Source organism: Lucilia sericata, unplaced genomic scaffold, assembly GCF_015586225.1.
Source record: "Lucilia sericata isolate MDLA Ls3-8-SP2 unplaced genomic scaffold, ASM1558622v1 Contig002670F_arrow, whole genome shotgun sequence".
In the NCBI taxonomy this organism is placed as follows: domain Eukaryota; kingdom Metazoa; phylum Arthropoda; class Insecta; order Diptera; family Calliphoridae; genus Lucilia; species Lucilia sericata.
Genome location: NW_023996400.1, coordinates 15,688 through 31,921, shown reverse-complemented (window position 1 = coordinate 31,921; position 16,234 = coordinate 15,688). Strand labels below are relative to the sequence as shown.

The 16,234-nt window shown below is 36.9% G+C and overlaps 1 protein-coding gene across 2 annotated transcripts in view; it reads right to left on the bottom strand.

The window, feature by feature from the left end:
* The window catches only part of LOC119614186 (protocadherin-like wing polarity protein stan), a 44,642-nt gene that overhangs the window by 13,451 nt on the left and 14,957 nt on the right, over nt 1-16,234 (bottom strand). Inside the window, exons 2-5 of one of the 2 annotated variants that reach the window (XM_037970313.1) lie at nt 12,936-15,163; nt 5,551-12,850; nt 1,945-2,487; nt 421-1,887 (exon numbers count right to left, since the gene is read on the bottom strand). In XM_037970313.1, the coding sequence (XP_037826241.1) occupies nt 421-1,887; nt 1,945-2,487; nt 5,551-12,850; nt 12,936-14,757 (11,132 nt within the window). In that variant the 5' untranslated portion in view covers nt 14,758-15,163. The remainder of the gene's footprint in view (nt 1-420; nt 1,888-1,944; nt 2,488-5,550; nt 12,851-12,935; nt 15,164-16,234) is intronic. The other variant, XM_037970314.1, reaches the window with a different exon arrangement.

Here is a 16,234-nt window from a genome sequence, read left to right as displayed (position 1 = left end):
AAACTCATTACTAATTTCAAAAAAGATAAAAATAAAGGCTGAACAGATAAAGGTCGAATAAGGCCCTGTTTTTACGAAAATTCAGTTTTGTTTATAAGTGTGTGTGTTTGTTTGAACCAAGTATTTGTTTAAATCACGGAATGTAAGCAAATAGTTGATATTTTCGTGTAACTAGTATCCAATAGCTTTTCCATATTAAAATCTTATTAAATTTCCCAAAAAAATTGTCTCTTAATAAATTAAGTAAATGTTATGAATGAATGTTTGTATTTGAGTTTAAGAATAAAAATTTGCACTACCAAAAAGTAAAAATTAGAATAAATATGACAAAATAACACCGCTTAATATAACAAACATTAAAAAAGAAATAAATATAAAATTAATAAAACTAAAAACTTTAACTTCGAATCTAATACTCACTCTGTATCGGTTATACTTGTCAAAGGCGCTAGCGGCTGCATTGGTGCCACTATACTAGACGAGGGTGGTGATGAGGCTCTCGAACTATGACGTGAAGAACCATTTAGGGTGTGTCTATTCATAAGACCGGGATTATTTATATCATTCACCATGCCGCCCGCATGATGACCATGATGATGCGGCTGATGACCGTTGAGTATTTGTTGAGAACTATGGAGGGCAGGTGAGGGATTGTGTTGTAAACTTAGTTTGCGAGCCGAAGACAAATGATCCTCTTCGGCTGTATAGGGGAAATGATAACCATTTTTATCGGAACCCTCAGACATGCGATCCGAATGATGATCGTTGTGCTGCTGCAAGTGCCGCTGCTGTTGTTGATAATCATTGCGCAGCAGTGAGTGTACGGAATGCACTGAATCTCCCGCATAAATGGGTGGCTGTTTTTTAAGACTATAATGATTTTCCCTGGAGCCATAAATATCGGGTGCTATACGATCTTTGGACATATAGGGTGAACCTATTGTTCGCTGTTTATCATAAATACTATCACTCAAATAGGCATTGTCATTGTGGAAGGTGCGCATATGATTGACTATCTGAGTACCACCACCATTGGAGCCATTATTGCCATTTGCCACATTGCCAGAGCCATTGCTGCCATTACTCTGATTGCCATTATTGCTGCCATTGTAGTCATGCTCACTGCCATAGTGGCTCGGAGGTTTATAGTTGCTAATATTCGATGTGATGCCTTCATATTGCACATAATTATCGGGTCTGCGTCCATATAAACTTTCCCTTTCCAAGCCATCATAACTGTCCGTGGGACGGGCATTTTGTAAATTTTCCAATATCGAAGGAGTCATATTGATTTTATTGTGATGCTGTTGCAGGTAAGAGGTATCGGTGAGATCGGGATTGGGTAAAGGATTGGGTGATATGGTCATTTTTTGTCCATGATGTATGTGCTCATTATCGGAACCGGTCTCCTGAGACCATCTACCCATATTGGCGGGAGGCTGCATATAGGCATCGGGCAATTGGCTAGACCAACGCGGAGCATAGACTGGCTTATTTACACTTGGGAACAGCTGAGGACTTTGCACCACATTTAGCTCGGGCGGTGTGGTAGCTTGTACATGTTCAGTGATATTGGGTAGAAAAGAGGGTGTTATGCTTACAGCTGTACTGCGGTGAGTGCTGGTGCCCGTGCCTGTAGTAGAAGAACGATTTGTTCTAGACTCATCATCATCACTAGAATGGCTAGAAGCCAATTCCAATGACCTACCATCTGTTTCAGAACCGGAATCCGAATCTTTTCTATGTCTTCTAGATTTACGTTCATGCTGTCCACTGGTTGTAGAAGAATCAAAACCTCTTAAGAAACTAGGTGCATCACTGTTCGAATTGTAATTGGAGGTAGAAGTAGATGTCTGCCTTAGTTGACCATCACTGGGAGAGGAAATACTTTTAATTATTTATTAAGTTTAAGTGTAATTTAAAAAAAGCAAATCCTGTACTAACCTATAAGGACTGGAACTAGTCTTGGCCGTACTCCTTGATGTAGTGCTCGACACACTTATACCCACGTTTCGTCGTTGTGTATCATAGCCATTGGCATTGAGAAAGTTATTCGGCCTTGTGGTGCCATTTACATTATGTGAACTATTACTCACCACCATGGAGGAGTCCAACAGTGGCACCTTTCTACCCATACAACGTAAAAATGTTCTCTGTAGATTTTCTCTAACCCTTTTGTTGATAATGCAATAGCCCACCAGGCAGAAAATGGCATGCAACACTACAACTCCTGACAGTAACATACTCAAGAGTTGTGAACTTTCCGATGCTGCCAATACGGCCAATACCCACATAACACCCATTAGAGGTAGGGAGACAACCGATAGCCAGAGTAGTGTACGCAAATTGCCAAAACCTAAAACATGATCTTTTAACGTAAAGGCAGCCTTAACAGAGACGAAGAGTATCAAAAGATTAACAATTGACATGCCGGCAATGGGTCCCACTAGCCACCATACAACTGGTTCATATACTGACAGCCAGCAGCTGTAAATTAAAAAGATTTTGGAAAAGGAGAAAAAAGTAGAAAACATGATTTAAGTAAATTGCAACAGTTTATATAGAGAGGAGGTAGAAGTAAGGTGAATAATTGCTGAAGTGTGTGTATGGACATAAGCACAATGGTCTGATGAAGTGTTAAATTAGAAGGAACTGAATTAAACTAACTAACTAACTAACTAACTAACTAACTAACTAACTAACTAACTAACTACTAACTAACTAACTAACTAACTAACTAACTAACTAACTAACTAACTAACTAACTAACTAACTAACTAACTAACTAACTAACTAACTAACTAACTAACTAACTAACTAACTAACTAACTAACTAACTAACTAACTAACTAACTAACTAACTAACTAACTACTAACTAACTAACTAACTAACTAACTAACTAACTAACTAACTAACTAACTAACTAACTAACTAACTAACTAACTAACTAACTAACTAACTAACTAACTAACTAACTAACTAACTAACTAACTAACTAACTAACTACTAACTAACTAACTAACTAACTAACTAACTACTAACTAACTAACTAACTAACTAACTAACTAACTAACTAACTAACTAACTAACTAACTAACTAACTAACTAACTAACTAACTAACTAACTACTAACTAACTACTAACTAACTAACTAACTACTACTAACTAACTAACTAACTAACTAACTAACTAACTAACTAACTAACTAACTACTAACTAACTAACTAACTAACTAACTAACTAACTAACTAACTAACTAACTAACTAACTAACTAACTAACTACTAACTAACTAACTAACTAACTAACTAACTAACTAACTAACTACTAACTAACTAACTAACTAACTAACTAACTAACTAACTAACTAACTAACTAACTAACTAACTAACTAACTAACTAACTAACTAACTAACTACTAACTAACTAACTAACTAACTAACTAACTAACTAACTAACTAACTAACTAACTAACTAACTAACTAACTAACTAACTACTAACTAACTAACTAACTAACTAACTAACTAACTAACTAACTAACTAACTAACTAACTAACTAACTACTAACTAACTAACTAACTAACTAACTAACTAACTAACTAACTAACTAACTAACTAACTAACTAACTAACTAACTAACTAACTAACTAACTAACTAACTAACTAACTAACTAACTAACTAACTAACTAACTAACTAACTAACTAACTAACTAACTAACTACTAACTAACTAACTAACTAACTAACTACTAACTACTAACTAACTAACTAACTAACTAACTAACTAACTAACTAACTAACTAACTAACTAACTAACTAACTAACTAACTAACTAACTAACTAACTAACTAACTAACTAACTAACTAACTAACTAACTAACTACTAACTAACTAACTAACTAACTAACTAACTAACTAACTAACTAACTACTAACTAACTAACTAACTAACTAACTAACTAACTAACTAACTAACTAACTAACTAACTAACTAACTAACTAACTAACTAACTAACTAACTACTAACTAACTAACTAACTAACTAACTAACTAACTAACTAACTAACTAACTAACTAACTAACTAACTAACTAACTAACTAACTAACTAACTAACTAACTAACTAACTAACTACTAACTAACTAACTAACTAACTAACTAACTAACTAACTAACTAACTAACTAACTAACTAACTAACTAACTAACTAACTAACTAACTAACTAACTAACTAACTAACTAACTAACTAACTACTAACTAACTAACTAACTAACTAACTAACTAACTAACTAACTAACTAACTAACTAACTAACTAACTAACTAACTAACTAACTAACTAACTAACTAACTAACTAACTAACTAACTAACTAACTACTAACTAACTAACTAACTAACTAACTAACTAACTAACTAACGACTAACTAACTACTAACTAACTAACTAACTACTAACTAACTAACTAACTAACTAACTAACTAACTAACTAACTAACTAACTAACTAACTAACTAACTAACTAACTAACTAACTAACTAACTAACTAACTAACTAACTAACTACTAACTAACTAACTAACTACTACTAACTAACTAACTAACTAACTAACTAACTAACTAACTAACTAACTAACTAACTACTAACTAACTAACTAACTACTAACTACTAACTAACTAACTAACTAACTACTAACTAACTACTACTAACAACTAACTAACTAACTAACTAACTAACTAACTAACTAACTAACTAACTAACTAACTAAACTAACTAACTAACTAACTAACTAACTAACTAACTAACTAACTAACTAACTAACTAACTAACTAACTAACTAACTAACTAACTAACTAACTAACTAACTAACTAACTAACTAACTAACTAACTAACTAACTACTAACTAACTACTACTAACTAACTAACTAACTAACTAACTAACTAACTAACTAACTAACTAACTAACTAACTAACTAACTAACTACTAACTAACTAACTAACTAACTAACTAACTAACTAACTAACTAACTACTAACTAACTAACTAACTACTAACTAACTAAGTAACTAACTAACTAACCTAACTAACTAACTAACTACTAACTAACTAACTAACTAACTAACTAACTAACTAACTAACTAACTAACTAACTAACTAACTAACTAACTAACTAATTAACTAACTAACTAACTAACTACATAGTTTCGACTAAAGAGTAAACTGTTGTTTGGACTTAAGAGTAAACTATAGACTATGGAGTAAACTATAGTCTGGACTGTAGAGTAAACTATAGTCAGGGCTATAGAGTAGACTACAGTATACACTATAGACTAAAAAAATTTACGCAATCCTGGCCCATTGTACATTGTGCCCATGTATACACACCTAAATAACTAAAACCAGGATAATTTTAAAATAGAAAAAAAATCCTCCAAAACCTAACGTGAAGGAATTGGAAAAGAAACATCTACACACAAAAAATTTAATCGATTAGCAAAAAAAAAAAAAAAAAAGAAAAACTTTCAATCAAATTTTCAATCATATAATATACTTACAACAGACTATTGCCATATTCGTGAGCTCGCACACCCACCGATAGACCAACAACGATGGCGGGTGCACCATAACCCATTGCAAAGTAGAAACCCATCGGACCATGATTAATATCACGCATCTCCGTTAGCATACGATACAAATGAACACAGTCAACCGTCGTCCAGCCGAATGCCGCCAACCAGAAGTAATGCAAACAAATCGCAATCAGCTTGCAAGGGAATTCATTTTCAAGTAAATTACGTCGTGATTGCATACCCACAAAGAATAGCAATTCGGCAAAGAAAACACATAGCACTATATTCTGGTGAATGGTATTCGAATTGGTCTGCTGGCCACGGAGTAGAGCTAAGGCAATCAATACACTCAGCAGTACGGGCAGTGATACTAGGAATGCTGAATATGAGGTGATTTGTACGAGGAGAGAAGGTTCTGGTATATCCTCTGGATCGATGACATCAACAATGACAGCATAGTTGGATATGTGGGTACAGGTGCAGTTGACTAGTATGGGTTGTGGCGGTAGCAAATGCATATTTTCATAGTCGGGTATGTCAGTTTGACAACCCAGGCGAGTCCACTGATTGGTAAAAGAATTCCAGCGTACACATTGTGGATTGGAGCGTGGACCAAAGCGTGTAACATCGATATCTAGCCACATTTGCAGTTTAATAGGTTGCGAGAGATGGGGTGAACCCAAAGATCTATAGGTGATATGTTTATTTTGCTGCTGCTGTTCATTGGGATAGATGACCTCCACCTGACGCTTAACCAAACGACGATTACGATAAAATGCTTCATTTTCGCCTTTCTCTATGGAATCATCATGTTCAATAGAACCTTCATAGTTGTTGTTGTTACCACCATTCATGTTTTCGGGGGAATCAATAACTTCTTCTCCCGAATTGCCATGAAATTCTATATTATCATCAAATCTAACCTTGAGATGAGGTTCTTCAACATCTTCTATTTCTACGGCTTCATTACTGTCTTCTGCTCTGGAGGATGGGGGAGGTATTTCATGAGCTGTTATACGTATGTTTTCAATCATATGTTCTTCACTGCCAGAGGCAGAACTACCTGAAGATTGTCCTGGTTTCTTGGGTACATCGAATACTTCAATAAATTCCTGTTCTGAAGATCCCGTTACCGAGAAAGTCTTCTGTGAAGATATCTTGCGATAGGGTATTTCAATACGTTTCTCTTCGGCTTCGGTAGAGGGAACTAAAATTGCCAGCGATAGTATAGGAGAAGCTACTTCAATGTCAACACCCCATCTTCTGGTTATGGTCTCATCAAACATATCGGGCAGTAGCTGACCCACATCTTTATATTGAGCATAGGATACTATGGCTTTGTAATCACTAGAGCCATGGGTCACTTCATTACTTTCGGGTGGTGAAATGCCCAACATATCCAAAGGCACCAAGACTTTGGTGTATTTATCAAACTTGGTTTTATCTTGTATGTAATTGTTGTATTTGGGGAAGGTGATAACCGGTTTTTGTTTAGCCGAATGTTGCAAGAAAGCGCTGGTATCGGGTAATATAACACTTTCCGTAGTAAAGGCATTCGGTTTAAGATACTTGGTCTTGTGATATTCACTTAATTGTTCGGGTTCATAACCAAATAGAGATTCCATGGTTACTATATCCAAACCAAAAGCCATGTTGGGTTGTACTATTTCAAAGGGATTGGTATAGGTGTCATGTTGAGATCTGGCTAAAACAACCATATATTTGTTGAAAGCATCCAATAGATCATCTGGGCCACGTTGTATCAATTCCGAAGCTCTTTTCCATTCCTGGCCATACTTACGATCCAATATAACACTAGCTGCCTCTACCAGATTCTTAATAAAGTATTTATCTTGTGAGTGTGTGAGATTTAAACCATTTTGCATTAATTCATAATTGATAAGCTCTTGCAGCAAACCCTCGGTTACCAGTAAATCAGCTCCATACAAACGATCATGAGAAAATTTCATTTCATCTGAAAGATATTCCATTTCTATTTCATTGGACCATACATTATTGTTTTCATTTAGCAGGAAAGATGATTCCATTTTATAGCGTCTATGATCTTTTATGGGAGGTTTCTTCTGGACCTTTGTACGATCTACTGTAATACAAGCTTTTTGTAGATTTTCCGCTGTCTTGATGGCCACAAAGGAGTTGAGTTCCAATTCCATTTTTTCCAATTGTGACAACTGTTTACGTAGTTCCACAAACGGTTCAGATGTGCAGTTAAACATGTCGGGTATATTCCAACCTCCCGACAAATTGTCACAGGTTCTTTGCCCCTTACCCTTGGCGGGTGTAGGACAATTTTCTACAGTAGTACTGCCTAAAGGAGTACGTGGCCACCATACACCCGCAGCAAAAGATCTTGGACAGGCATCATACACAACTTCACAGCCATTGAGTGTTACCTCTGCATAAGGATTTGAGCAAGAATCACATCTTCTTCCTATAACACCCTCACGACACTCACACTGGCCTGTCAGAGGATTACAGGCGCTGTTAAAGGAGCCAATGGAATAGCAATCACAAGGTATACAGGCGGTCTCATTGGGAGGTTGATAGTGATTCGTTTTACAGTGACATTGGCCGGTAGTCTTATGGCAATCGGGATGATAACCCTGTTTAACATTACATTTACAGGGACCGCAAACTTTCTCACCCCACCAGCCTCCAGGACAGGGTTGTTGCACCGTCTTCTCACAATATTCTCCATGTTGATATGTGGAATTGCATTCACAATGATAGCCGCGAAAATCACTAACATTGGCACGACATACACCAGCGGCACAGGGTTTAACCGTGCAGATGGGCAAACATTCCGCACCCACATAACCGGGAAGACATTCACATTTCGATTCATCCCAAGAAGTGGTGCAAGTAGAATGACTGGGACATGATTGAGGACATTCAGCTTTCGATATGCAACCATCCTCCACATTCTCGCGTATGGTAGGACGCGAAAGAACTGATTGCGCCGCACCTATGCGAACATCTTGTATACAGCCTTCATAGGGCAAAAGATCTCCTACATGACCTATAGAGCTGTCAGCATTACCAATAACTATTTTGCCCACATAAAGGCCTTGTATTTTCTGAGATATGGGCACAGAACCCACACGTTGACCAAAATCCACTGAAAACTGCAATTCAGAACTTTGCCATTTGATTTCTATGCGATGCCATTCACCATCGGACAAATAAGCTCCAGCCAAAAACATGGGTTCATTGTCATAGATATAATACAAGATGCCATTTTTCAGGCAAATAATCGCCGAACTATTCTGACCAATTTGTATTTGTATAATAAAGGCATCTTCTTGGCGTGTCCTCAACGACAAAGAGGTAACCCAAGGCAGTTGTATGGGTCTAAGTAAAGGATTAAAACTTAAGCTGCCATCACCTGCAAAACGCCAGGGAGCGGGTATGGTATCTTGACATTGATTGCCAGCATAGCCTTCAGGACACTCACAGGTGTAGACATTCCAACCTTCACGACACACACCGCCATTAAAGCAGGGCTCTGAAGAACACAAAGGATTCTTTTGAGGACAGCCGGAAATAGTGCCATTGTCCGCTACATAAGAATTCAAATCAATAAAACGTTCATCTATACGTAGATCGGAAATGCAACCCACATAGTCTTGATTTTCTATGGGAAAATGAGCAGGAATTCGGGGTAAACCACCCACTTGCAGAGGACCAGTCAAATCCAGAAAACGATGACAGGTTTCGGTGAGTAAAGAACATTTCTTATCCAATTTCAAAGTTGTCTGATTGGCACAATTCCAACGTTCACCCAAGTTGCCAGCCAATGCTATGGCCGTATCACAGTTATCCAATATTAAGGTGACAGTACGATTCAAATACACCACCTCCACTTCATGCCATTGGCCATCCGATACCTTGGAATGCTGTACTATTGACACCTTTTCTATACGATCTCCCAGGGAAAATGTAAACGTAATATGACCCTGTACTATTTCCAAAGCTATGAAATCATGCAACTCATTATAGCGACCATTGTACAACAGCAGACCATTTTCATGGACGGTGGCAAAACGTAATTTAACATTGAAACGATGACGTTGCTTGAGACTTTCGAAAGTGAGAAAAGAGTTGCGTGAGAATGAACGTGAACGTAGTTCACAAGTCGCTGTATAGGGTGGTGGTTGTGAGCTCAAATAGTTATTCATACAGGACAAACCACCCTCACATATGTCAGACATGCAAGGTTTCAATTTTCTAATATCAGTTTCACAATTAACTCCAGTATGGGAAGCCGGACAAACACAGGTATAGCCACCCTCTCGTCTTATACAAGAGCCACCGTTTTCACACGGATCGGAATAACACAAATCAACTTCGGTGTCACATAGATAATGTTCCTTGCTGCCGGTGAAACCCTCGGGACAGGAACAGGCAAATGTGTTAACAGGATATATAGGCCGGAAAAGAACAGTATCGCTGTGTATAAAATCGGAAGCATTGCCGAATTTCAAAACTGTCAAACATTCTTCAAAGTTCAAACAGGGTTCTCTGACACAAAGATTATCATCGAAAGGTAAAACTTCCACCGTGGCCAATCTAGCTAGAATGGCACGATTTAAGTAAACTCGTTCCTGCAAATATTGGGGTGTATAGAACTCCTCATGTGAGACATCGGGTCTTTTGGCTGAAAAGCTAACATTTAATATGCGTGAAGTAACATCCGTATCATCTTGTATGGAGAAAATGAAAATATTCTCCTTGGGACAGGGTATAATGGCGGCCAAACCATCCAAAAAGAAATTCAGCAAAGGTGAAAGAAAAGCTTCTTCCGTCATTTCATTCAAACGTACCGTTACCGAATTGAATAGCATATCTTCTGTAATTAAGCGCACCGCCAGTTGCATAATAGCTTTAGCTTCATTGATGCCATCCGTCACAGAAACCTCCATGGTGGCAAATTTCGGTACATTAGTATTGAGTTGGGGGCTAAGACTTAAGCCACCGCTAGTCTGATTTAATCTAATCAAGTTGGCATTGTTGCCCGATAAAATCCGATAGGTGAGCTTATCACTAACATCTGCATCGAAGGCGGGTATTCGGCCAATATCACCACTAGGAAAGTGATCTCGGAAATTGTTGAAAATCACTTGGAAATCTCTTAAAACAGGAGCATTATCATTGACATCGGTGACCAAAATTTCAACATGGGCATCGTTTCGCAAAGGAGGACTGGCAGCACGTATCACCAATTCAAAACGTTTACGATTAGATTCATAATCCAGCTCTGTCATTGTCAGCAATTGAGCTCTCTCCGAACCCGGTCTTGTAACCAAAGAAAAAGAATTGGAATCATCACCTCCTATAATGGAATAGTGGACCACAGCATTAACACCTTCATCAGGATCATGAGCATGAATTTCTCCTACAACTGAGCCGACAGGCGAGTTTTCGGGTACATATAATGTTATTTTATCCGAGGGAAAAGTGGGTGGTGAATCGTTAACATCTTCCAAACGTATTTGTACCTCTACCGAGCTAGACATGGAGGGAGAACCTTTATCTACCGCTAAGGCCGTAAGGTGATATATAGCTACACTTTCACGATCCAAACCCTTATTAGTTCTTATGGTACCCGAGGTGGGATCGATAACAAAAGAACCGTCCTCTACATCACGATCACTTAGCAAATACTTAATGCGACCATTTAAACCAATATCAGGATCAGAGGCCGAAACTTGCAGAACTGAGGTGCCCACCAAGGCATCTTCTAGTATAGAGGCCTGATATAAGGGATTTTTAAATTGCGGAGGATTATCATTGACATCGGTAACACTTATTTCCACATCGGTGGTATCACTTAACGAAGGATTACCACCATCTTTGGCGGTAACGGTTAACAGATAGCCACTAGTGGTTTCACGATCCAATAAAGCATTTGTTATAATGGCTCCCGTTTGAGGATTAATGGAAAACGGATCTGGACTGCTTAAGCCATTAATGCTCTCCTCATTTAAGGAATAAGTTATCTGAGCATTAATGCCCACATCACTATCAGTGGCTGAGACTACTAAGACTGTAGTACCTATGGGAGCATCTTCAAAGACCGAAGCACTGTAGGGAGCATTTTCAAAAATGGGAGCAAAATTATTAGCATCTGTTATATTTATGTTAACAGTAGCAGTATCGGCTCTACCACCCGAATCCGTGGCGGTTATGGTTAATAAAAATCTCTTTTCTTGTTTGTAATCCAAAGACTGGGCTATAGTTATGAGGCCACGACCATTTTGCGAGGTTATGGCAAAACGTCCCCTGGTGTTGCCCGAAGTTATTTCATAATGTAAACGTGAATCTTCATCAGGATCGGTGGCGGTGACTGTGCAAACGGGTGTACCAGGTGGTTGATCCTCACCCACATTAGCTTCATAGTATTTGGGATTAAAGACAGGATCATTATCATTAACATCTTGCACTGTAATAACCACCGTAGAACTGGCCGATTTGGGAGGAATACCACCATCTTTAGCTATAACTTGAAAAGCAAAACGACTTTGTTCTTCACGATCTAATTGCTTAATGGTTTGAATCCAACCAGTGCGAGAATCCACAGCTAAAGGGAAATTATCATCTCTTTCTAAAATGCTATATTGAATTTCAGCATTGGCTCCCTCATCCGAATCATAAGCCTGAACACGTATTATATTATAACCCACGGGAACATTTTCCAAAACAGACTCTTGAAACTGAGAGGTATAAAAACGCGGAGCATTGTCATTAGTATCCAGGACATTGACCAGTAATTGTGTGGTATTACTTCTCGAGGGACTACCACCATCTTGGGCTCGTATAACCAAACGATAACTGCGTACACTTTCATAATCCAAAGGCTTGACCAAACTAACATCACCACTCATGGAATCGATGGCAAATTGTGACTGTGTATTACCACCTATAATGGCATAACGTATAGCAGCATTATTGCCCTGATCGGCATCGGTGGCCCTGATGTGAGCCACTACATTATCATCACCCCAACGATCTTCGGGTACTTGGACTGTATAGGTGCGTTCACTAAATTGCGGATAATTATCATTGTCATCCAGGATTTTTACTAACACACTGGCTGTGGCTGTCTTGCGTTCACTTTGAGCCGAAGCCATATCCGAAGCGGTAACCACAATATTATAACTGTCCGAAGTTTCACGATCCAAAGAAGTGCGTGTGGCAATGACACCACTGCGAGCATCTATTCGAAATATGGGTATTTCCTGGTCCTGTAAGGTACCTGTGCCATCTAATAAAGAATGTAGGGAGGGGTTAAAGTAATATTAAGAAAATTAGGAAATCTTAAAGGATAAAACAAATTTAAAGAAACTTACCCGTTACGCTTTCTATGCCATATTCTATTTCGGCATTTTTACCTATATCCTGATCGGTAGCACGCAGTGTTATCACGGTGGAGCCTACCGTTGCTCCCTCACGTATGGAGGTCTCAAATTGTTCGGCCTCAAATGTGGGACTGTGATCATTGCAATCCAAAACATTTACCTGTAATGTGGTGGTACCCGAACGTGGTGGAAAACTATCATCAGTGGCCACCACACGGAAATAATGAACATCCATTAGTTCGCGATCCAAACTGGCTGATGTCGTTACCACACCAGTTCGGGAGTCAACTTTAAACAAAGACTGAGAACGAGAATCCAATAAAGAAACCATGGAATAGACAACAGGTGAATCTTCTGGATCTCGAGCTCTCACAGTGGTGACTGTCGAGCCAGCTGGTTGCTCTTCCAATACCGAAGCCACATACAAGGCTTGCTCAAAGAAAGGTGATTGATTTCTTAATTCTCTTCGTACTCTTTTAGCGATATCGGTATCATTAAATTCCTGATGATGATAGACTATCTTTAAACGATGATCCGAGTCCACAATATCATTACGATCACAACGTATATTAAAGGTTATGCTAACTTTCCACATGGATTCATGTATACAGACATCACGACTGGCCACTAAATCCCGATTTTGATGTTCTATAGCGAAACGTTCATCATTGACATCCAAGAAATTAACTTTGCAATATTGACATATGGAACGTGGTAGGAAAGCATTTAAATTATTAATAAACTGGGACTTCCTTAAGCATATCTGATTCCATTTATCGGTGGTGTGTATGGCATAGGAGGCATAAGTTTCCGAAATCCATTGCTTAGCATCGGTAATGCGACGATGTAAATTAGTTTCCAGGGTAAAGGGATTTATGTCACTAAAACCACGTCTCTTGCGTGACAAAATACGATGACGCATTTCATTGTCATAGGCATCACCAAATATCAAATCACCCTCACGAAAATCATTGCGCGAATGATTATGATTATAAAGATCTAAAGTATTAGAGGTTATTGTGGTAATAGGCTGCAGAGATTTACTATTACTTAAGTCATCTATGTCCTCCAGCAAATCTCTTCTTTTTCTACGTCTCGAATACCCAGTATCCTCTTCCTCATAGTGACGCGCATGAATTTCCTCCTCCACGCGACGATCCTCATTACAGGTATGACCCGATACGAATATACGTATAGGCAGACTATAGTAATCTATGCTGCGCAATCTATTCGAAGTGGAATCCACATAGAAAGTAAATAGATTCGGATAATAGATGCCATCACATTTAAGAGATTTTTTCAATTGTATTTGGCCATCTTTGTGATTGACAGCGACTAGATGATGCACAAAATGAGCCGACTTATGGGCATTGATTTTGTAGTGGCGTTCCGAGCCCAACTTATAAACGGAGGCATTAAAGATAACAGTACCTGGTTCGGTACTCTCGTGTACAATGATGAGATACGCATTTGTGATTTGTACTGTATGGCAGATGGTTAGCAGGAGTATTAAAATGTGTTTCAACAACAATTGTAATGTTGGACTTGAGGTTCTGGTTGCCTTCGAGTGCGAGCAGCAACTACTGCTGTTACTGCATCTACAACAGTTGGTTTTGTTTGTGATTTTCATAAAATTTCCTTTGGTTTTTGATATTGCAACTGTAGAGCAACTGGACGAGGAGAAGGACTTTGATGATTGTGATGACGAGTGAAATGAGGCTGATGATGATGTTTTTGTTGTAGTTGTGGTAATTGCTGTTGATGGCAAACCATGTTTTTGTAGGTGGTGTAGTTGTTGTTGTTGAAAATGCATTTTTTGTTTGTTTGTTGCAAGATTATGTGTTCTTTTGTTGCTGTAACTCTTTATGTGTTTAAATATGTATGTGTGTGAGTATGTTAAAATGTGGTTGTGTGGTTTTTTATGCAAGTGATTATTAAGTATTTTGTATGTGTATTATGTGAATGCATATGTATTTGTGTGTGTATATTGTGCGCATGTATGTATATAGAATAGCAGTAGTTGAAGTAGTAGTTGTAGTAGTAGAGTGCAGAGATTGATGTGGTCCGTATGTGGTCGAAACCGTAATTAACCGCACATCAAAAATGTTTCTTGTAATACAACAACATTTGTTTGTTGTTGTTCTTTTACTGTTTTTTTTTTTCGTTATAAAACAGGTCTATTCGTTTGAATTTTTCATTCCTCTAATTATGTTAACTAACTGTAAATAAAAAGAGATAAATGATAATTAGTTTTAATTTTTTAATTCATTATAATTAACAGATAATATTTTGGAAAAGGTATTTATAAAATTTTTTAAAAATATTGTGACAATAAACAATTTTTTTAAAATAAAATTCTTAACTTATTTAGTAAGAAAAACACTTTACTGGTATATTTTGCTAAATGTTGACAGTTAGTTAAACTTTTAATTTTCTAAATGCATTTAAATTGTTATAAATCCATTAAATTTGTAAAAAATACCTATTTCTTAAAAATTTTCCAACTGAAAATGAAAAAAATGTTTCCATTTCAATGACATGTTAAATGTACCTACATACTCACATGCATACGTACATATGTATGTATGTACATATTTCACATTGCAATACTTTTAAAAGTTCTACTGAATAAACTTTATCTGACCCATGTTACTAATCTACCAAAAAAAATTTGCATATTCAACAGAAAAACATTTGCTTTTGTTTGCAAAATATTAAATAATTCAATTTTAAACAAGAGAATTTTATTAAATAAATATTTGTGTATGAACACAAATATTTAAGTGAAATATGTTTGCAAAGGATAACAGGATGTTCTTGGATAAGTTTTATGCTTTGAATTTTTTCTGTATACATACGTAATTGTTGGTTTTTTTCTATTTCTATACATATACGTATGTAGTATTAATACTAAGAGCAAAACAGTTAAACGTTGCAAAAGTAACTAACTAACTAATTAACTAACTACTAACTAACTAACTAACTAACTAACTAACTAACTAACTAACTAACTAACTAACTAACTAACTAACTAACTACTAACTAACTAACTAACTAACTAACTAACTAACTAACTAACTAACTAACTAACTAACTAACTAACTACTAACTAACTAACTAACTAACTAACTAACTAACTAACTAACTAACTAACTAACTAACTAACTAACTAACTAACTAACTAACTAACTAACTAACTAACTAACTAACTAACTAACTAACTAACTACTAACTAACTAACTAACTAACTAACTAACTAACTAACTACTAACTAACTAACTACTAACTAA